This window comes from Typopeltis vanoorti, chromosome 17 (genome assembly GCF_054136105.1).
Source record: "Typopeltis vanoorti isolate ZY-2024b chromosome 17, IOZ_Tvanoo_1.0, whole genome shotgun sequence".
Taxonomy (NCBI): Eukaryota; Metazoa; Arthropoda; class Arachnida; order Uropygi; family Thelyphonidae; genus Typopeltis; species Typopeltis vanoorti.
In genome coordinates, this window is record NC_143565.1 from 13,555,586 (window position 1) to 13,580,553 (window position 24,968).

The 24,968-nt window shown below is 36.7% G+C and overlaps 1 protein-coding gene across 1 annotated transcript in view; it reads left to right on the forward strand.

Annotated features, from left to right (window-relative positions):
• Positions 1-24,968, forward strand: part of LOC150097167 (kinesin-like protein KIF19) — a 145,229-nt gene that overhangs the window by 61,558 nt on the left and 58,703 nt on the right. The window contains exon 4 of the mRNA XM_090407604.1: positions 22,748-22,835. Within this exon, the coding sequence (XP_090263730.1) occupies positions 22,748-22,835 (88 nt within the window). The remainder of the gene's footprint in view (positions 1-22,747; positions 22,836-24,968) is intronic.

The window sequence follows — 24,968 nt, forward strand, 5'->3', positions numbered from 1 at the left end:
TGTGCCTGAGTCACTTATGTTTAATTTATTCACAAAATAATAAATGAAAATTTATCTGAAATTCATGCAGAAGTAGCACGTAGGTAGCCAGCAATGGTTACTTACGTGCCACTCTTCAGTACTTTTATGAATAGAAAATTTCATCAAAAAAATTTGAGAGATGACATGACGCATCCATTCATGCTATTTTCATAACTTTAGGCTTTAGAATAAATGCATTTTCAGTCAGTAAATAAATGAGATGAGGCGGAGGAGAACTTTTTAAATCACTTGTGAATTAGTGCGATATTGATTGCAATAACGTGTCTGTGAATGGACTAAATACGACCTCTCTAAAAACTCTTCTAGGCAAGCTTTCATCCTTCCGATATTTTGAAAGCTCATATTTCTTATGCTGTAATTACAGAAATGTTAAATTCATCACTGACTGCATTAAGATTTTTTGATTTGTAGCAACTAAGATGGTTATTGTACTAATGGCAGCTCAACTAAGTAAACGGAATGTTTAAGGAACCCAGTTTCATTGAAACATTAGTAAAGTATATGAAATGAAGTTAGAATTTTGAAAACATAGTCTGACTAATGCTACCTTTTATAATTTTCTTTTCCTGAAAATCACAGACAATTATAGTAATATTTTTAAAGAGAAATATTACTACCGATTAAAACAGCTTTACTTATGTCAGCGATCCCATAGCAACACCATTCCTACTCTCAAACCTACGACGGGAGAATAAAAAAGAACTGGCAATATGAGTTGTAACTTCTTTTCATTCGCTTTTTGTATATCGAAAAGAGTTCGATATCAATAAAAATCCATTCCACACGTACAGTATATCTTCAAAATGGTCGCCGACCATGCGACTATCTCTTTTCCAAATCTTTGGAATGCCACAGATATCATCAGCAGATCGATTCTTGTAAACAGCCAGAGAGAAAGGCAGACCAACACCAACCAGAATGCCAAAGAATCTTTCTTCACTGATCTTGCGTACCGCATGACAACATGTGCTGATGACCCAGAAACGCTTGGTAGGATTAAATATTAACATTTCGGTCCCATGAAGTGCAAGGTTGAGAACAGCATGGATGGCACCATTCCTTCCAGTGTTATTTCAATTCGTTCTTGTAAGACCGGTCTAGGTATCGTCTTCAGGGATGCATAGCCTTCGTTGGGGTACCTTAAGATTACTTAAGTACAAAAATAACTTATTATTAAAAAAATCTTTGTTGTGCATTTACGTGTGTATGATTATAAAATAAGTTTTCGGGTTCCTCCTCCATGGCCAATATGAAGGAGCCTTCCAACCCACTTCTAGGAATGATTCGAAGAGCCATACCTGCTCGTTTAGAATGGCAGGGTATGCATTGATTATCTTCATTATTTTAATTCTTCCTAATTTAAAAACGAAGTGAATGATACACTACGTAACTCTCTTAATAAATCCTTAAAATCCTTAAAATGGAAATATAAATAATATTTTAATATTATTTATATTTAGCTCGTATTTTAAATGATCTTATTCGATGGTTCATTTCTTATAAATAGCTCAGGTGGTAAGTGATATTGTTTAAATACACACAAAATTATGCTAGCTCTAAATTTCTATTCTTAATTCGTTTATTTGTTTTCATTCATGGCTACACCAGATGATCGTATTACTTGATCCTCACGCAGGAAACACTGCCGATGTTTTAAGGGCGAAAAGACCACAGGAAAAGAAATATATATTTGACTGGGCATTTGATGGCAAATCTGGTCAGGTAAGATAGTTATTTTTTGCTTTAATTCGTCTGAAAATATAACGATTTCTAACTTTATCTCGTACGCTTGCAAACGACGTTGTCAATCGTTTGAATATTTTGCAAATCAAAGTTAATTTTTGAACTAATCTCCCTAGCGGTAGAATTGTGAACTATTTAAATTAGATTTAAACTACCTTTTAGCGTGATGCACTGATTAAAGGGATGTCGAAAAAATGGGGAAATTGATATATGAAGGCTTATTACTTGTGGTGGTAAAAGGGGGAGGGGATATACTTTTTTTTCTGGATGATGACGAGTGGATTGCGTGCAAAACACGATCCGTGTCATAGTGAGTAACTGTGAACCTATTATGAGCTTCAATTAGCCCAAAGATAGCAACAGTTCTTTACTGCTCAAAGGTCGCTACTCTCCTGTTACAAAGAACTGAGGTAGCTTTGAATGACGCCACAATGAGGATGAATTTAGTAACATATTCCATTGACTCCGGCAGAAATGTGAATGCTTGATTAACATATGTATAGTGGTAAAGAAAGCGCTTTAGGTCATCAAATTTCCCTTATAATATTTTTCCTTAATATTCCATCTATATACGGCTTTATTTCAAGTGAAATTTAGATCGATTCATAAGTACAAATATCATACGAGTTTGTTTTGAGCCTCCAGTATAATCCGCTAACACCCTTATTAGTTATCTATATGAGTGCTGAAAAAAAACGAAGAAAAAAAAAATCAGCTAACGCCTTTTTATTCCCGTATATACGGGAGTAGGCGAGGCCATTTAGCCCTATCTAACGTTTGGAGACTGAGTGGGCAGTTCAATCTCCACTGGTACCCAATCAGAGACAGATGGCCCAAGGCTATCACTAATTAAGCGGTACGCAGTGAAGAGAGACGGCTCAAATGTGCCGCCATCTCGTGGTCTCTAACCCTAACACAATATATTTTAATGTCTGAAATAATGTGGGTTCTACGGTCGATTTTCTTGAGTTTACAGGACGAAAAACCCGAGTTTCCGGGAGGAAAAACCTGCTTGCCCGTGCCAGAGATTGACTAACTCGGGAACCGGTCGAAAAAAGGCTTAGAAAAATTTCCTCTAGTCGCCGACTAGACTCGAAACCAAGACTTCCTTCGTGCGGCCTAGCGCGATGGTGTGCAAACGCCACATCCACTGAGCTACACAGGCGAAGATGGGGGTAACAATTAGGAGTTACAAACCAAGTCATGATGCTCTATCATGTCAAAATATCATACTGGGTGGGACGTCCCCGAATTATACAAGGCCTCAGATGTGTTGGGAACAATGACAACCACTGAAAAATCAACTATTGAAGACTCAGAGGCACGTCAGTAGAACTGAACCATCAATGAAAGAAGTATCAACTAAAAAAAAGAAATGAAACTAGCAGAGGCATTAGAGAAGTCCTGTTAACATAAATGTTACTAAGACGAAGATAAAAAATGAATGCCAAACGTAACGAAATGTTTTGGGAATATTTGGAGAAATGGTAATACTGGCTGGATTTCTCTTCAAGAGATGAACTAGTAATTACAAACATGTTCCAACATAAACATGAACAAGAATTCAATGGTGATAGCATACTCAAACTTAAGAAATGCCTTATTGACTATATTATTGTTGACAGCGATGTCTTCACGCTGGTTAAGTAAGTACCAAAGAGCATGCAGGCGATTTAAAAAAGGAAGTGATAATTAGGTTTACAAATGATCAAAGTGTCGACAGCTTTTAGAGGTGATTTTCCTATATAACTGGAGTAATAACGTCGAACGATTTCTAAATGAAACAAAAAGTGATGAAAACCGTGGTGGAAAATATTCAAGAGGAATGTTATGAGGAAAATCAATATCAAGACTTGAGTTACAGAAAGCTGTCAGAATCCTAAAAGATGGAAAGTTATATTCGATTAATGGAATGCTCAAATATGGATATATAAGAGTTTTACATTAACTGCATTGCTTAATTCGGAAGGTCTGATCAGAATATCGAATTCTAAGTGAAATGGGGCTCTAAGTTGAATCCAGCTGCTAAAAAAGGAAATAAAACTGAATCTGAAAAGTACAAAGAAATATCTTTGCTGAATGTTCCACATATGATTTATTCAAGCATACTTGGGATTAAGCAAAACTTAACAAACTTTTGTTAGGTTTTGGTGGAAGAACAAACTGTGTTTAAGCCAAATAGATGTTTCTGGATAAGATTTGCATTTTAACGTAGTTGAGAAATAATGAAAGGATGACAAGGATCCGTATTTATGTTTTGTAGATCTTATAAAGGGTCCGCGCGGTTAGCCTATCTATGCTCTTCGCAACCCATACGCCTGGGAAAGGAGTGTCCTGAATTCGATTCCCTTCACCGGTGTGAGGAGCTTGAGGAGCTTTCTCAGACATAGCCAAGTTAGCCGGTCTTGGGAGTGGACAGCAGGGTTTTTCTCCCCAGTTTATCTGTGTTTTTCCTCCCCAAGCAGGTCAACCGGCCCCGCGAACACAGGAGATACGGCCATGGGATATACCCCGAGACCTAGGGCTATTCACCTTATCCTCGGGAGCGGTACGACTTAGAAAAGCTTACGATAGCTCTAACAGGCCAGTAGACCTAATACGTAGTAGTGAGAAGAATATCTTATAAGGGGCAGATAAGGTAAGTGAGAAAAACTTTTCAAAACATTACCATTATATGGATAAATAGGATACCATACAGAGCAATACATAGAAAAGATTTTTTACTTGGTTATACTATAAATTAAAGTTTCCACGAAATACTATTCAAACCTTTATTCAGGTACTGCTGAAGTGCGAGGATACCAATTCGAAAACTCTGAGTGATCTACAAGATCACTAAATCTCACTGAGTGACCCTACAGGTCAGCTGCTAATTTCATCACTCCTGACCTGAATCATTCCGCTACAGGAAACTGAGCAAAGGCTCCTGACCCTCAGCAGTGACAGTCAAAAACTATCCACCAACTAGAATCGCTTTACTCCAAATGAAGCAAGCATTATTAAATGTCGTCAATTTCAGCCACGCCAAATATGTAGAAATCATATACATCCTATATATAAACAGACAAATGGTTTATGAGATTATTATTAAAATACTCTGAAATGGAGAGAAGTATTGAAAAATTTTCATTTAAAATTGTCAATACATTATATTATCGATTTCTGCATTACTTCAACCTTGATATCATATTTGGGTCTGGCTCTTACTAATGACACCTATATAAAGATCCAGGCCTATAACAGGTAATGGTCCTTCCTATAATGCATAGTATTATACACGTCTAGAAGGATATGTGCTTTGAATTACGGGATACTAAGTCAATTAAAGTGAAGTCATTAGCTTCTTTTCTTTCAAATTTAAACAGTAATATAATTTATTATTAATGTTGTTATTGTTGATGTCTTTCTCCTGTTTACTACTGTCTGCAGTCTATAAATTCTCAATCTGTCTTCATAATCAGCATTCCACAATCCTGATATCATTGCTTAAACTCTCCTTTGCACTCTCTCTCTCTCTCTCTCTCTCTCTCTCTCTCTCTCTCTCTCTCTCTCTCCATTATATCAGAATCACAATGGAAAATAAAAGACCAGACCTGCGCACAGTAGTTCAAATGAGGCCTTGTAAAGAGGCAAAATGACATCTTTACCTTTACATGTGAAAATTTGTTTCAGCATTGCAATTATCTTTTGAGGTGTATTTGCAATCTCTGCTACATGGTCCCTGAACTTCAACTTCCTATCTACTAACATTCGATCCCTAGCCTGATCAGTTTCTTCTAGCATAATACCACCAACACAATAGCGCCTCCATAGCTCAATTGGAAGAACGACCGTACGTCGCCCTTCGATTAGAAAAGGCCTAAGTTCGATTCTCGTCATGACGGGAGGAATCTTTATATGGACTTTTTCAATCGAAGGTGAGTTAGCCGATCTCATACGGAGGTGGCAGGGTTTTTTTCTCCCGGAAACTGGTTTTTCATCCCGCATACACATAAATCGGCCGTTCAGAACACACGCAATTTACAGACAAAAATACTAGCTGTGGTGGCGAGGGTTGTAGGCAGTAGATGGCGTTGATGTGAGTGATTGGTAGCAGAGGTGCTGTGTTAGTGGTGGAGACTGAGAGTTGTACAGTAGGTGTCCTCCCGCGATGAATCTTCGGACTGCTTGGAGGTGTCACGAATAATAATAGTAATACGACAGCGGATATCTAATCACGCCAAAGTGCATGACTATATTTACTAACGTTGAACTGGCATCCATTTTTTCATGCCCACAATTCCAGCCAATTCAAATCATTCTGCAAGTATTGCATATTAGCAGCATTCCTGATTACCTGCCTATATTTGAATCATCGGCAAATATGTCGTATGTAAAATCCTTCCCAGTATCATTAATGTACAGATCGAATAACAGTGGACCAAGGTGATCCTTGTGGTACACTACTGATTATCCTGAATCTTGCAAGCTCCCATCAACCGTATACCACTTTTTTGATATTTGTCAGTCAGTCATCGTCTTATCTACACTAATATTTTATAATCCAAATCCATTTTCTCAAATTTATGCAAAAGTCTTCCATGCTGTATTTTGTCAAAAGCCTCAGCAAAATCTAAAAGTATCATGGTGTATCCGTTTCCCTTGTCTAGTTCAATGTTAACATTATTATAAAATGTGCACGAGTTGCTAAAACCTGACCTTCCCTTAGTAAACCCATTTGTTCATTGCAAAGTAGAGATTCACTGTCAACCCATTTCTAAATGCTAGCCCTAACCAATTTTTCCAAAATCTTCACTACCTCTCTTAAGATGTTAATTGGTTCAATAGTTGGATACACCCTTCTTTCGACCATTCTTATGTAATGGGATTACCATACATTCTTTCCACTCCTACAGAATCTTCCTTGTTCTGAGACTCATATTAAACAGCCTGGTCAAAGGAATAGCTATTTCAGCTGAACACTCTTTTAGCACACAAGCTGATATCCCATCAGTCCCTATTGCTGTTAAAGGCTATCAACACCAGGTTGATAGCTTTTAACAAAACGAACACTCATTAGTTGAACAATCTCTTTTACATATGTTAACCTCACGCCATCTGCATTTGGAAGAGTTATTCTTTCATATTCATTCTTTCTTTTACTTGCATCATATCGATAGAATTTTTGTGGGTTGTCTTTTGCACACAGAGCCAGTTTCTTTTTCGTACTCAGACTTTGCTTTCCGTACAACAGTTCTGACTATTCTTACCTTCTGCTTATAACTTTCATAAACAGATATCATCTTTATGCACACGGTATTCCTTGCACATCATCCTTTTCTTACAAATCTCTTGCTTAATAAGATTACACATCCATTTGACTCCTGCCCTAGTTATTCTTCTAACTCTCGGGACATATTCTTTTATCGCATCATTTAAGTTTTGTTTAAATGCTTCCCATGCACAGAAATCTTTCCATTCAGCAACCGATCCCATTCCACTGAACTCAGCATACTCCTCAGGTGGTCATAATTTCCTGCATTGTAGTTCTGCATGTAACCTTTTCTGAATGGAACATCCATAAACTTAGTCACTTCCCAAGTGAGTACCACGTGATCACTGTCACTAACCGGAGGCAAAATACACGTATTTAACTGAAATATCCTCTGACACTATAATCAAATCTAACACTCCTTGACCTCAAGTTCCTTCTGTCACATACTGCTTGAGGAAGTAGTCCCACAATGGCTCAATAAATTCAGTTTCATTCTTTTCATGAGATTTTACTGCTACCAATCAGTATTTGGATAATTAAAGTCTCACAGTATGATTACTCTTTTCACGGCCATTGTCATTTCTATTTGGTGATGGATTTCTTCATCACTAGCAACCGATCCACGAGGTCTATAACAACACCCTACTATGCACTTGATCTTGTTAGATTTCACCACACACCAGATGCTTCAAACTCATTGGCACATGAAATACTGTTACTAGTACTACAATCTTTTTTTCCTTCTTTTATTTTATTAAATTTGCCGGTTTGGTTGGCTAACTGGTAGTGTATTCTCTCTCCAACCAATAGGCCGTAGGTTCTATTCACGCTGTAGGCATGGATTTCTTGACTGTCTTTAGCTAAGGGGGGGGGGGGAGACAAATCGAATCGTCCAGTGTGAAACCATCGTCATGTTTGCTGGAGGCCTGAAGTAGCTTGACAAAATTTCATGTTTGATCTCTAGAGAAGGATATCCGGATTATAAAAAACAAATAAGAATATAAAAATGTGGCGTTTGCACACCACAGCGCTTGGCCGCACGAAGGAAGATTTGGTTTCGAGTCTAGTCGGCGACTAGAGGAAATTTTTCTAAGCCTTTTTTCGACCGGTTCCCGAGTTAGTCGATCTCTGCACGGGAAAGCAGGTTTTCCTCCCGGAAACTCGGGTTTTTCGTCCTGTAAACTCAAGAAAATCGACCGTAGAACCCACATTATTTCAGACATTAAATATATTGTGTTAGGGTTAGGGACCACGAGATGGCGGCACATTTGAGCCGTCTCTCTTCACTATGTACCGCTTAATTAGTGATAGCCTGGGCCATCTGTCTGTGATTGGGTACCTGAGGAGATTGAACTGCCCACTCAGTCTCCAAAAGTTAGATAGGGCTAAATGGCCTCGCCTACTCCCGTATACGGGAATAAAAAGGCATTAGCTGATTTTTTTATATAAAATTAATAAAAAGAAAAAAATTCTAACCCACTCAGAGGAAGATTAAGATCTAGGTCAATTGATATGGTCAGAATTGTATTAAATGACCCGACAATATACTGTATTTAGTCCTGGGAAATAGCGAATTAATTTGGATGAAAATTGATAGGAAGCTATTACGTACGCTTAATTATGTAGTATTATTATGATGTTCTATAGGGTAGTGTGATGATGATTGAAATGGAATATTATCATGTAAATAACGTTCTATAGTTGATATAATGTTGCAATAGATATACAGGGTTGCCATAAAATAACTTTCCCTGTTTGGAGGCATCTGTAGCTAAAAACAATAAACAGAATGAGAACAAATTTTATATTGAGACTTCTGAAGGCATGGGGAGATGATTTCCGCGAAAAATGATTTAATACCAAAAGTCGCTGATAGGGAAAATTTTGTCGCTGGAGGAGCAGAAAACAAGTGGATAATTACATTAAAGGCAGATAAAATGGAATAATAACATTTCGACGGTGTAAGCGACAGCCGCGTCACTCATTCCAGCTGGATATGTGGCGTGTTACAATCATCATCATCATCAAATTCCTGGCATGTACCCTCAAGGGGTGTACAGGATATGACAGTACTACATGAAAACTTTACATCATTAATAACTTCCTATCTACAATTTTCCTCCAAATCAGTCTGTTGCTTGTCAAGACTCCAACATTATCAGGTCTTATATTTCTATCCTCTAAGGCACTTTGTACCGTATCAATCCACCTATATCTTGATCTTCCTCTCGGTCATTTTCCTGCCAACCTGGCAGAGAACACTTGTTTTGCTAATCTTTCCTCTCCCATTCTATTTAAGTGACCATACCACCTGAGATTAGCTCTGCTAACGCATTTCTGGATGCTGACAATGTCAAGTTCTTTCCTAATATCCTCATTTTTAATATGATATTGCCATTGATGCCATCTGTTCACGCCTCTAATCTTTCTCAGGACTCTTATATCTGCGGTCTCTAGTCTTTGGTCAAGTGTTTTACTCCTGACCCAGCTCTCAGATCCATAAGTTAAAACTGGTTTGAACACTGTCTTGTATACAGCTAATTTAGTGTTCCGACTAATTTCTCTCTTATTCCATATGACTTTATTCAATTGACTTCCCACCATACCAGCTTTGCTGATTCTGTTGTCTATTTCTATATTTAATTTACCATCTTCACTAAAAATCGTACCTAAGTAGCTGTTATGTTTTACTTGTTCCACAGGTTCTTCATTCACAACACAGTTGACATTTTCAATGATTCTGCCTATATTCATTGTCTTTGTCTTTTTATTGGTGACCTTCATACCATATCTATTACAACAGTTATTCAATTCAGTCAGAGATCTTGCAGACTTGTAGCGGATTTATTTAGAAGTATAACATCATCCGCATAAAGAAAAGAGCTGACATTAACATCTCCAATTCTGATATCAAGTTTAATACCACTTTCCATCATAATGTGATCCATATAGATAATGAATAACAGAGGGGATAATGTACATCCTTGTCTCACACCAGATTTAACATTAAACCATCTTCCTGTACTTCCTTCAATTCTAACTGCTGACTCACAACTCAAATAAAGGCTAAGTATTGCTTGACATAATGCCCCATTGACACCATATAACTGCAGCGTATTGAATAGCTTCTCTCTTGGCACTTTGTCATATGCCTTTTCCAAATCGACAAAACTTAAATACAGATCTTTGTTATATTCCCATGCTTTCTCGACTATTTGTCGTAAAGTGAAGATCTGATCCTGACAGCCTCTATTTGGCCTGAATCCAGCTTGTTCTTCACCAAGCTTTTCTTCCACAGTTCTTCTCAACCGTTTCTCAAGTATACTTGCATAGATCTTGCCAGGAACACTCAGAAGGGAAATACCACTGTAATTCTCACATTCAGTTTTATTTCCCTTTTTATATATGGGTACTATGAGAGCTCTACTCCAATCATCGGGAATTCGTCCCTCTGTCCAGGCTTTCTGAACTATGCAGTGCAGCCACTGTAAGACTTTTATACCACCATACTTCAGCATTTCTGGTCGAATATCATCTACTCCTGCTGCCTTTACACATTTCAAGCCTTTGCATGCCTGGTCAGTGTTTTTTATCACTGTGCTGTCATCACTGCTTGTTTCATTTAGCAGTTTTTCAAAGTAATTACTCCATACTTCAAGGATATCTTTTTCTCCTATTTTCATGTCACCTTTATCATCTCTAACTCCTTTTACAGCACTCTTTCCTCCATTCCTAAGCTTCTTCAACAACCTCCAGAATATTTTGCCACCTTCTTGATATTTATTTTCTATATTCTTGCCAAAGTCCTCCCATCACTTTTGTTTAGCTAGTTTTACACACTGTTTAGCTTTCTTACATTTGTCTCTGTATTCTGTAAGAGTAAAAGCTGACTTATTTGCCAGGAACTTTTGGTATGCTTCCTTCTTTTTCTTCACTGTCTCTTTAACTTCCTGTGTCCACCAGGGAATTCTGATTTTTTTATCCTTGCACACAACCTCACCACATGCCTCTCTGGCAGAATCAATCAATGTTTTCTTCAGAGTTTGCCACTGAATCTCCAAGGTTTGATTCCTGTTCTCAAACTCTTTCATTTTCTTTTCAATAATATTTCTGTATTTTAGTCTACAGTTCACATCTGAGAGCTGCTCAACTTTTATTCGCTTTAAAACTTTCTTACATGTTATTCTTTTCAATATGAAATTCAATTTTATCCTGGTCAAGACTAAATAGTGATCACTTCCAATTTCAAATCCTCTGTACACTCTGGTGTCCTGCACCAGGGAGAAAACATCACCATCAACAATAACATAGTCAATGAGACTTTTCTTATTCCTAGCCTCTTCTCTCCATGTGAATTTGTGCACATTTTTATGTTGGAACATGGTGTTAGTAATAACCAGTCCATGTCCTGAGCAGAAATCTAACAGATATTTGCCATTATTATTAGGTTTGCTCTTTTCACCAAATTTTCCCAAAATATTTTTGTATGTCTCACAATTATTTCCTACGCTGCTATTTAGATCCCCAACAAGGACCAACTTTTCCTTTTTCACTGTGTCAGTTGCTTTTTCTAAAGCGTCAAAAAATTCCTCACTTCTACCTTAGTAGAACCTTCTATGGGACTATAGACACAAATAAGTCTCATTGTCCAGTTCCCGATTCTCATATTTGCCCACATTACTCTACTTGAGACTGCCTGCCATTCAAGAAGATTAGCCTCGTATTTTGTGTTGAATACTATGGCTACTCCTTCTTTTCCTTGATTGTCATTGCCTGAATATAACATTTTGTATTTATTGCTCAGAAAGATCTCACCAATTTTGGTCTTTTTTGTTTCAGTCACCCCTATTATGATAGGCGTGTTACAATGATAATAATAATAATAATAATAATAATAATAATAATTAAACTAATAATAATTTTCCACAGGTCAATTGTCCAGTTCACAAACTCTTTGCACTAGGCCAGACGAACCGCCTTCTTTGTTGTTGTGATGTTCGGATTGTGTGCCATTCTTCCGTGGAAATCCACTAAATGGAGTCCTTGTCGTACAGTATTAGTGCTCACCATGATGTTACTGAAGCCTCCGGAAGCTCAGTCAGTATAGACGAAGCCCTTTGGTCGGAAAGACCTGGGTTCGATTCCCGTCATTGACGTGAGGAGCATTTATCAAAGAAACTTGGAAAGAGATATTTTGGGAATAACAAGGATTGGATAAAAAAAAATAACATTACTTGGATAAGGAAGCAAACAAAGGTAATGGACATTGTCTTGGTAATAAAGTGAGATGGGAATGTCTGACAACAGATGGACAAAGAGAACAATAGAATGAACACCAAGAACTGGTTATCGGAAATCAGGTTACCAATGGTAAGATGGGACGATGAAATTCCAAGATCTTATGGATATTTATGGTTGAGAGATACACAAGATCGCCCAAATTGGAAGAAGTATGAAGTGGCATTCATTCTCCAATAGACAGAAGAAAGCTGTTGAGGATGATGATGTGATCATGTAATACTAATGATAATATTATATTATAATAGAGCAATTAGAAGATTGACAATTGACGTTAATGGCTTTAAGGGTGAAGCAATATGCTTTTCATAATCCCCGCTATCTGTTACGGCTACAGTGAGGGGAAAATTTTATCAGCAGTTTGCACGCCCTGAATAGGCGTGGAGATTATGCATCGCTACAGGAAATTAAAATGGCTTTTGGCCTTTTATGTTTAAATACTGTATATCCGTTGCCTCGTAGGCTAGAGCTTGCTGAACTAGATCGTTGTTCTAGTGTATGGACGTTTTTAGGAAAAACTTTGTTATTAAGATTGTAGGAAAGAGAAGATATAAGGAATATTTGTATCTCGATGAAGTTGATTGTTTCTGACGAACCATGGGGCGTTCAGAATCATTCGCAGGCACCTGTTTTGCACATGTTGCAGTTTGAGGATATTACTGTTGGAGGTATGGCTCCAGGTTACAGAAGAATAAGTGACTATGAGACGAATCGTCAGCTGGTATAAAAATAATTTGATTCTGATGTTTAGCTTACTGTTCCATTAATTAGAGGGTAGATCTGGGCGATGGCTTTAGATGTCTTTGCACATGTAGTCTTGATGTGTTGGTTAAAAGTTAATTTTTTAACTTTTAAAAAATTAAGACACCCAGGTATTTTGTTTCTGTCTGCCAGGGAATTTTAGTATTGAATAGTAAGACATCTCCTGCAGGAGATATCGATCTTTTCTTGAAGAGAATGGCTTTTTTGGGGATTCACTTGTAAGCTCCATTTAGAGAACCATTTCTGTAACGTTTGAAGATTTTCTTGAAGATTTTTAGAAATTAGATGTGCCCGGAGAGATCTGGCTAATAATGCTGCATCATCCGAATATAGGACATGATTGATGACATTGGGTTGTGCGGAATGTCTAACATGTATATCGAGAACAGCAATGGAGCTAGCAGGTATCCCTGCGTCCAGTGGAGCTGGGATAAGGTGGTACCATTGATCTTGACTTGCATGTTTCTATTCTGTAGATATGATCTAACTAAGTGTACATTTTCAGTGAGATACCGGATGAGATAAGTTTACGTAGCACTCCAAAGTGCCAAATTTTGTCAAATGCTTTGGACAGATCAAGAAAAACAGCTCCAGTGTATTGACGACAGTTGGAGCTGGTGGTAATATATTCACCTATTCTAGCCCCAGTGCATTGATGCCAATTGTATCCCATGGAGATATATTCGACTAATCTGTTATGTGGTACTATGGAATTGATGGAATCCAAACTGCTCTTTAGGAAGACTGTTTAACTTGTGGAATCTGGTAGCAGTACTTACCTCTACAGTTTTACCCAGATTTCAGATGAGGCTGATTGGCCGATAATTTTGAGGAAGGTGCGGGTCTTTTCCGGTCTTATGGATTGGGATTATATCCGCCACCGTCCAGCAGGAAGGGAAATGTTTGAAGCGGAGGATGGAATTGATTATATTAGTCAGATGTACAATAGCTATACGAGGCAGTAGCTTTATCACCTTGTTGGTGATGCCGTCAGGTCCAGGAGCCCTTTTGTTCTTTAATTTCTTGATTATATCATATATTTCTGGTGGTGATGTGGGTGCAATTTGATTGGAACAGGTTACAGAAGATTTTAATGAACATCTGACACGTCGATGGATCATGTAGATGTGGGTGAAGTCTAGATGTTCATATAAGGGTTTACATTGCTTGTCTAAATTTTATGCTATTGCTTCAGCTTTATCTACATCAGTATGGATGAGGCCTAGATCTGTTTGGAGAGGAGAAAGAATATTTCTGACCTTAAAGCACATAGATTTCTATCTATGTGCTTTAAGAGCATCTCCCACTGCAGAATTGAGTCTATTCAGTATTCGTTTGTCTTGTGGTGCGCGGGTACTGTGAAACCTTTTCCTAGCCTTATTTTTCTCCTTGATCAGATTCATGATATCTTCTGGCAAGTGGTTGGGCCTGAGGTGTACTTGTGGTAGTAGTAACTGCTGTAAAGATGTGTTACTTTGTTGGGTCAGGTCTTGAACAGCTGTTTCAATTTCTTCTTTGGATTTTATAAGCGGAACAGGACCAATAAATTTCAGGAGTACTTTGGTCAACCTTTCCCATGATATGAATGAGTGTGTGTGTGGGGGGAACAGTTTTCCTTGGTTTCCCAAATGTAGCAGTATTGGTTGTGATCCGATGAAAGAGTGCTTATAAGGACTGGTTTAAAGCGGAGAAGCAAGAATGCTTTTCATCTTCCCCGTTATCTGTAGAGGACAGTGTAGGGATAAGGTGTTATTGAGCTAATAAAGCTCTGATCATGGCAGGAGGGTAACAGCAATAGCCGAACCTCAGTTAAAACTTCGTTGGCTACAATTAATACCCTCCAAGAGTATTAATCACCGCATCTCACCGTCCATTTTCACTCTCTATATTGGATCAATCAGAAGATCTAAAAGTTCTAAAAAGAACTGGAAGATGGACGGAGTCCTTGACTCTTTATCCCGTCATCTGAACGAAGAAAATCTGTGTGGATGGGGTGTTATTGAGCTAAAAGCTCTAGTCATGGCTGGGTAACGGCAATGCTGAGCCTCAGTTAAAACTTCATTGGCTGCAGCATTGCCATTCGTTACCCTGGAAATCCTAAAAAGGACTGGGATCTTATTATTCTCTCACCAATCAGAAGATAAAAGAACTGGGCGATGGACTGAGTCCTTGACTCTTTATCCCGTCATCTGAATGAAGAAAATCTGTGTGGATGGAGTGTTATTGAGCTAAAAAGCTCTAGTCATGGCTGGGTAACGGCAATAGCCGAGCCTCAGTTAAAACTTCATTGGATACAGCATTGCCGTTTGTTACCCTGGAAGTCCTAAAAAGGACTTTTCTTTCCCCCTCCAATCAATCAGAAGATAGTTGCTATCATAAATTAATATAGTATTATGATACGAAAATATTAAAGGTATTTTCTATACATTCTTAACTTTTAAAAAGTTTTTAAATATTTAAAAGTTTATTTTTGAATTCAAAGTAGCATATAAGTTACATCATTATTTTAGTAAAATTAAATAATTATTTTAAATTCATATTATTAGAAGTAGAAATATAAGAGAAATTACTTGCTATTACAAATGTCACTGACTTCGCATATCAATGAAACCCTTAGCCAACCCATAATTATCAGCATGGTTATACGTTACTAACCATTTAGATGAGAGTACATGTAAGGGTATATAATTTTTTTTTGGCTTGCTATAGACCTCGGTTACCGATCGACGTGGAAACAAACACTGAAAGAATAAATGGCATTAATTGCAAACGCGTTTATAATTTTCTTACTCCACTCACGCCTGAAGCTACACGTTGAATATCACACTGAGGCGTGCTAGTGTATTGAATGTGGGCGGACTTTCCTCCAAGGTCACATTGAATCATCGTTGCATGCGATCAATCTAATAAGTTACCAGGAGGTGGAAATGCAGCCAAAGTAGAGGTATTTCTCGTGTAAAGGAATGTCCCGGTTTCTTTGTAGGAGAATGACTTTGAGATCATCTTCAAAAGCAGCATTCTCACTGTTATTCAAACACACCGATTTCAGTCGTAATTAAACTCAGTAAATGGCTTCGGTGGTAACTGTTATTTTTTCAAAATATTTCTAGTAAAAAAATGAGGTCATTACCCTACATAGTTGTAATTACACCGTATAATTTGTCGGATTTCAGACAGAATTTGTCTTTCTGTCTGAAAATCAGAATTGTTGACGTACTCTGATAGAAGTCATGATACTGGACATACTACGCTCAAGAAAATAATTAAACTGTCTGAATAAAACGATGTTTCCTGTAGGTTTCACGCCATCTGGCGATAGGTACACACACTTCCACTAGTTCAGTTTTTTTCTAGTCTCTAAAAGTCTATTTCATTCATTTTTTTAATATTCATCTACGTTGTAAGCGCGTGCAAAAATGTTCATTGTTTAGAGGTTTAAAATAAATGTACTTATCAGTTGCTATGGTGATCGAGCTCGCAACGATGTATTATGGAAAGCTAAGTCAATATCTTTATCATTTGTAATTCGTCCAGATTAACAATGGAATAGGGTTATTTTCCGTTATCTTGCTTGGAACTCAAACAAGTGGTTATGTACTAGAAATTTCGAAAGCAAAGAAAAATAAGTATACCATGACACTTCCACTAATGACATCCACACCCTTAGCAGCACTTAGGGACCATGGGTCGTCATGCATGAATTGCTTCTCACTTTATATCGGAAGATGCCAAAAAAAAAAGTATATCACAAACAACAAAAAAAAATATTTTCCGATTGCTGTTACTTCCTATAGACAAGTTGTCTATATAAAAAAGAAATCCAAGGGAACGAATCAATGCACTCATCATCAGTGCAATATTTGTGTAAGAGGCGTATGAAATACTGATGCTACTTGTTAGCAAAGGCTTAGTTTTTGGTCCATTTATATATTTCAGTACTTGTAACTATATATAATTTGGAAATATTTATTACCAGAAATTTGTCAGATTGATTTTGTTTGATTTTGTTTCAAATAAGGGCTAGAGGGAGTGTAGATTACACCAAAATCGTAAAAAAAAAAAAAAAAAAGAAAATCCCAACTACTTTATTCGCATGATATTTACACATTTTTCATGCAACGTATTTTTTCCCCAAAAGAAGCCGATTTTGGAAACTTAATCGATCTATTCTAGGAGACCCAGCAGGTCGATTTTCTTCGTATTTACTTTACATGGTAGCCGAGGCGGTATATATAATGTAAATTCCACCCATTTTGGTCTATACCACTTTAGTAATTAATATTGTGGGTGGGGTAAAGGGTTTAGGCTCAGACAGTCCGGAAACCCTGTTCCCCAAACCAGACAGGAAACTTTTTTCAAGTCACTTTATGATGCTCTGCCGACTATAATATTGTATAAGAAGTTACGACATGAACTACAGAGCAGACTGTCAGAGTATGGAGACTTTGGCTTATGCTGCTCAATGTGGTTTTCTCGCATATGGAGTACGTGTTACAAGGTACAATGTGAATCAACTCGAGAGAGTCCACAGCTTGGTCTATAAGTCCGTATAGCTTTGCTGATACCCTAGAATTGCTTTCAAGATTCTCTTTGCCACTAGTGTGCCCTTCAAAGCACACCAGTGGCATAGAGAACTTACCAGAGAATGACTTCGATTCGGCAGGTCTGGAGTTGAATGTCATATGCTACTGTGGGAGGCTTAGACGTCTTCTGGTTCTACCTGTGTAACCATAGTGTATAGCATGTGATATCCAATGCAACGTATTGGATATCACATGTAATATACTCTTAATCTGTCCTCGTAATCTACATTCATTAATCCCGATATCATCTTTGTAACATTTTGCAGCCTTTCCACAGCTTCGTTCTCCCTTTGGTACCCAGGAGACCATCGCTGCGCACAGTAATCCAGGTGTGCTCGTATCAAGGCCATGTAAAAGAAAAAAAATGACTTCCTTATCCTTACATTTGAATTTTTGTTTCGAAATCGCAATTATCCCTTATCCGCTGAATTATATTTGCAGTGATTGCATTATGACCTTTGAACTTTGAATTTCCTATCCAACCTAACTTCAGGATCTTCAGCTTCATCAGTTACTGCAAGCATAATCCCATCGATAAAATATGGCGTTGAAAATCTGATTACGCAAAAATGAATAACTCTCCACCTATTACGTTGAATTGATAGGCAATACGTTCACTCACAGTTCTAGCTTATTCAACTCAGTACGCAAATGCTGTATTATATTAGTGGTATTGTTGGCCGTCTTCCTTTTAAATTCTTCTTAATATCATTAATGTATAGATTGAACAACTGACCAAGAACTGATCCCTGGGGAACATCACTGGTCACTTTAAATTTGGCAGATTAACATACCCTATTTGTCATCAGGCACATCAAATTTTTACACAACCCTTATATAACAAAATCAACAGAACTCTCTCCCCCCTGAAAAGAATAATCATATTTATATTTTAAATAATTTATTTGTTCTTGTTGCTGTTTATCGTACATTCCTTTTCAAAGAAAGTTATTTTAAACTTATTAGCATAAAAAGAAAGCTTTAAATTTGTGTGTGTGTGCGTGCGTGCGTGCGTGCTTATTAGCATAAAAAGAAAGCTTTAAATTTGTGTGTATGTGTGTGTGTGCGTGCTTATTAGCATAAAAAGAAAGCTTTAAATTTGTGTGTGTGTGTGTGTGGTAGGTTTAACAGGAGAAAGGAACTGAATTTTCATGTGCAGTAAATTGTTCAATCAATTTGCTGCACATACATCTAGAGTTAGACCAACTGAAGAACTGAAATACCAAATATGAGTAGTAAATGTCAGAATCAATGAACAAATTCTAGACAGAATTGTGTGGGTTTTCTGATGGTATATTATTTTGAATGTCACACGTTAAAAACGTTTTCACTCAATTTTTTATGGTTCCAAGTCGGTTAAATTTGTACTGAATGATACACTTCATGTAAATAATACAATTTAAAAGCGTATTCATTAATTTACTTAAATTTTCAGAAATTTATGCCTTTGAAGTTCTTCCCGTATGATCTGTGAAGTAGGTATCACACTAAAGAGAAGCGATATCGGCTTTATTCCACATAAAAGAAAAAAGATTTTCCGTTTGGTGAATTGGCTATCGGACGACTTTTCAATGAGTCGCTCTTCCTGCCTGTCTTTGAGATCGACACAAAAGTAAGAGTCCCTTTATCAGACCGAACATAAAAAAGAAACTGTCCTTCGTCTCAGTTACGCAGTTCTTTACCATAGCTGCGGCTTCTGAGAATTCTTTTGATATAGTGTGTGGCTTTTCGTGGCCGATGCGATGTCGCCCGTCAATCAATGGTTAGGTGTCGTCGACGTAGTTGATTTCAGCGAAATCACAACAGAGCGATCTTCGTAATAGCTTGACACTAGTGACAGATATTTCACAAAAACCAGGTGATGAAGCTACGTCATTCAAAATATTCGATCAGCACGTTTTCTCTTTTTTTATGTAATATTCTTACGTTTTTCTGTATATAGTTTTCTATCAGCTCATATATTGATTACAGTGCTAAACAATTCATAGGTATCCATTAAAATCTGCTCCAAAACATATCATAAACTTGATGAGGACTGAACGAGAGAGTCTGGATGTAAACACATTAAATGGCCATTGACAGGACTGTCAGCTATCAAGTGGATCAAGGTCCCTGTTCCAAGGATAACATAATAAAACAGTTTTTCTCATGACAGTCGTATTCTGACCGATCCTGCTAAAATTATGTATAAGGTCTGATCAAAACATAAGTAAATAAGTAAATGAAAATAAAAAAAAATAAATCGAGACAAGCTGTGAAAAGAAATTGCTGTAATTAACATCACAGGAGGAGGAGGAGGAGGAAGTGACGTAACGAACATTTTTCAATGCTACTTTTAGAACGGTGATACCCGACTTATAGCTAGTGGACCAAACATATCCTGAGAAGTGATTTTAGTTGTCAGGTGAAGCATAAAATGGCGGAATCAGCCTCTTAAATACGCAAGAATACGTTAGGTGATAGACACATTTTGGGGATAGAAAAAAAGGGAGAGAGATTTGTTGATAATTTTTGAAGGAGAAACGAAACTAAGAGAAGGCATTAATGAAAAGATTGTTATTTCAATGCATGATTTATAAAGAATTATAAAAAATAACCATTTTTGCTTCCATTTTTTAATCTTAGGCTCTTTTTTAATTGAGATCGCTTGAAAATTTTCACAGTCCCTTTTTCAAAATGATCATAATTTGACAATCAGGGTCCTCCGGAAACCAAACATCGGGATGGGGGATAGGAAGCATCAAATATTAGCGTACCGGTGTTATACAAGAAAATATAAGCTCATTCTATCCACTTTCTAATACGCAGAAGGCCTACGATGGAATTGTAAAAAATTTGTGTATCTCACGAACTGAAGACGAGGTTTGTCACTGCTCATATGCCTCTTTCTCCTCTGTGCAGTTCTTAGCTCAAAACTGCAGTACGATTTATGAGCATAGTGAAGACTCCGCATGTCAACTTTTGCGTCGAGGGAGCACTTTCCAAACTCAAATATGCATACATTGGTCATAGAAGATACACATATCTTCTATGGTATGTGTATCATGCAGGGTGTCCCAAAATTCACGCAAGATTTAAATTTAGCGCCATTTGTGCGGTAAAGTGTTGCCAACGAGAAAAAAAACAGCGTGACAGCTGACAGTTCAGGGTTATTAAAAATGACCACACACAGCGAAGAGAGTTCGTTGAATGGATTATGGAACAACAACAAGTGGATGCTTATTTTTCGAACAAAATCATCTTCAGCTCATTTTCATCTTGATGGCTTCGTTAATCGACAAAATTGTCGCATTTGGGGTTTAGAAAATCCACGAGTGATTGTTGAGAAACAAATGCATCCACAACGTGTCACTGTTTGGTGCGGATTTTGGGCTGGAGGCATCATCGGTCCATTCTTCTTCGAAAATGCGGCTGGTAAGGCAATAACAGTTAATGGTGCTCGCTATCGCGACATGATAATCCAGTTTTGTGTGCCTAAATTGCAAGATATGGATGTGGACGACATGTGGTTTCAACAAGACGGTGCCACATGCCATACAGCCCGAGAAACAATTCAATTACTGCATGAATCATTTCCTGGTCGTGTAATTTCCCGTTTTGGTGATCAGAATTGGCCGCCCAGATCATGTGACTTAACGCCGTTGGACTTTTTTCTTTGGGGTTTTTTGAAGTCTAAAGTTTATGCCAACAAGCTCACGACCACCCACGCCTTGAAGAAGGAAATTGAGCGCTGTATCAACGAAATTCAGCCCCATTTATGCAAAACGGTCATGGAAAATTTCGACAAAAGAATGCGTATGTGCCAGCAAAGCCGTGGAGGCCATTTACCCGATATGCTATTCCATGCATAACCCTATACTGTATACTTTATGAATCAATAAGAAATTACAATTTTTAATTAAAAATCTGTGTTTTCTATCAAAATTACTTCTTGCGTGAATTTTGGGACACCCTGTAGAAGATATGATACATATCTTCTATGATATGTATCATATCTTAGAATACACGTACGTATTCTGCTACTTTTTCCATGCCACTTCGTCCACTTTTAACCTTACTCATAGCAAACTATTCGAGGAATTATAATCATATGTTTTCTACAGTGACAGTTACTGACATTATTATAAAATCATATCGCACTGAATGAATGAAGGGAAACAGATTAATTAATTAAACTATATTTTATCACGTTATTTTCTTATAAAATCACTACTGCAAGGAACAGAACATGGAATTTATTTTCCTCTAGTTAATCCACCTTTCTGCTTCTGTTAAACTGCTCGATCACCTTAAGTAATGCTGAAGGTCAAATAATCAATATTTTCTTTGTCTGTGCTTTTATTCGCCATAAATACAATGAAAAGAATAGTGAGGTGGCGCTGTCCTCGTTATGGAATAATCATCCAAAACAATGAAAAACTGTTCGTTATTAATTAAATAGTCAATAATTAATGTGTAAACCTTTTCACAAACTTCTACTTGGATAAAAAGAAGCGCAACTGTAAAAGTTGTTTGCATTTAATGAATATGGTTCCAATTAGGAATTCTACACTCGTCTGAATTACCAACTTACGGGCTTTTGTGAATGAGTTACCAAGGCGACCACTTAACTATTGTACACATTAGTTGCATTGAATACGTAGATGAAACTATTGAGGTAAAAGAAAGGAAATAGTATTTGAATAAAATTAGTTAGGTTTCTGTTGTTGTTTAATGAGAGCAATTCAGACAAAAGGTTCAGAAATCCAGAGGCATATCAGACTGCGCGAGATACAAATTTCTCTATTTAAGAATTATAGAGTTTTTAATCCTTTACTTTTTATATACAGTATGATTCTTCTCTATTGTTTGCGATGTCGCTAAAACGCTTGATGTTGTATGTATGTGTGTGTGTGTCCGCCCTTCGATTTTTAAATAATGTACATCTTCCATACTGGTTATTAACAACGAATATAATCAAAATTTTACTAAACATGCAAATTCTCTTTTAATCTTTGCTTTCTTGCTTAATGCAAAGGGGGGAATAATCAAGAAATTTATAGTTTTTTTTTTTTCCTTACAACAGGCAGAAGTATACGAAAAAACGTCCTTGAAGTTAGTCGAAAATGTTCTCAATGGATACAATGGGACCGTATTTGCTTATGGAGCAACAGGTAAATTACAGTTTTATTACTATTTTGTACATATATAAAACCCTTTGGTGTTTGGTATAACTTTCGTATATCTAATTCGTGTTTTGCAAAATAATAGTTTTATTTCTTTTATTTGTTATAATGTTAATGTTTAAGTACTTTATTATTAAAATATTTTAGAATTAAAATATGTTTTAATAAAAAGTCGTTTATGGAAGTGATCAGATGCTTGTAATGGACTGAATCAACATGTGTCTGGGCCAATCAGATTTGATCTTACTTTTAATAAAGAGGAATAACAAGACTCTCATCTGCGTGTTAGATGGCATACCTTCGTGGCAAATATAACAGTCTTCTCAGATATAGGATTTGATTATCTATAAAGGATAAAAACTCTAGCTAAACTGAGAGAAAAACCCTACCGCCCAAGACCGACTAACTTGGCTATGGCAGATCCTTGACCTCCTCACGTCTCCGACAGAAATCGAACCATAAGACACTCCTTTCCCAGGCATAAGGTTGCGAAGCGCAAAACCACTAGGCTAAACCGCGCGGACAAAACTAAATTACGATCATAAGTTACAAACCATTTACGATCTAGTAATATATTTTCATGATCTCATACACGAGAGGATTTTCAGCTTACAATTCATTGGCACAGTGTACTGGTGGAAAGTTGAGGTAAAAGAAACTTGTTAATATTAGAAAACCAGAAGATTGTATAATTTAGGAAATATATAAGAGGGATGTCAATTAAAATATAATAACGACAGAAGAGGAAATGAATGAAGAAGCAAATTTTTTTGTTTGTAATTGGACTGCAAGGGAGGCACTGAACATCTGCTCAACATGTTTTAACCTATTTAGAGGTGATCCTCGATGCCAATTGTAATGAACAGTGATCATGGAAATATTTATAGAAAAATGGGTGCTCTAGTAATTAGTCTGTATAAAAGAGTGTGAAATGAGGCGAATTATTAATTAGTTGCCCCCTTCTTGCACTGAGTGAAGTAGTTTCAAAATGCTCTTAGGGGCTCTGCGGCAAATGTGAGAAGAGTATTCAATGGTTGGATAGATTTGGGATTTGTAAAGAGTTAAGAACTGTTCAATGGTAAAGTAAGGCCTTCATCAACAGATAAAACAAGTTCTTGCGTTATAAGGGGACAATATTTATAATATGTTTATGCTACGAAACGTTGGATAATCACTGAATACGTTACAGAAGATAGACTTCAATGTCCTTAGTTTCCGATAGTTACGCTATCTTAATGAAATCCGTTTGGTGTTCTATACATCCAACAGACGTTCTCTCTCTCTGGAGGTTATTATTAAAATAAATAATAATAATAATAATAATAATAATAATAATAATATTATTATTATTATTATTATTATTATTATTATTATTATTATTATTATTATTATTATTATTATTATTATTATTATTATTATTATTATAACGAATAAAATATATATTTTTATAATATATATATAATATATAAAGAATAAAATAAAGTAATGAATAATAATGAAAGAAAAAGAATGAATAAAAATAATGAGATACTGAGGAAAAAATTAACGTGAACAAGAAATAGCAATGGCTACAACAAGGATGCATTAAAAAAAAAAAAACAGAAGGATTTATTCAAGCAGCTCAAGAACAGGCATTACAAACTAATGCAATCAAAGCAAAAAATTTCAACATCAATAATAACAGCCAATGCAGATTATGCGATCAGAAAGATGAGACTGTAGAACATCTAACCAGAGCCTGCAGCAAAATAGCTCAAACTGACTATAAATACCGTCATGATCAAGTTGCCAAAATAATTCATTGGCATGTATGCAGAAAATAAGGCTTTCCTACTTCTGATAACTGGTGGCAGCATAAAATAGAGACCGTATTGGAAAACGAAACAGCAAAAATTCTCTGGGACTTTAGAATACAAACTGATGGGCATTTGGAATACAATAGACCGATAATTGTGATTGACATCACAATTATCGAACACCGACAGGTTTGGATTATCGATATCGCAGTACCCAGTGATACCAACATCAACAACAAAGAACTGGAAAAAATTACTAAATATCGAGATCTGACAATCGAAGTTGGCCGACTGTGGCTTAAACACACCAAAGTCATTCCAACAG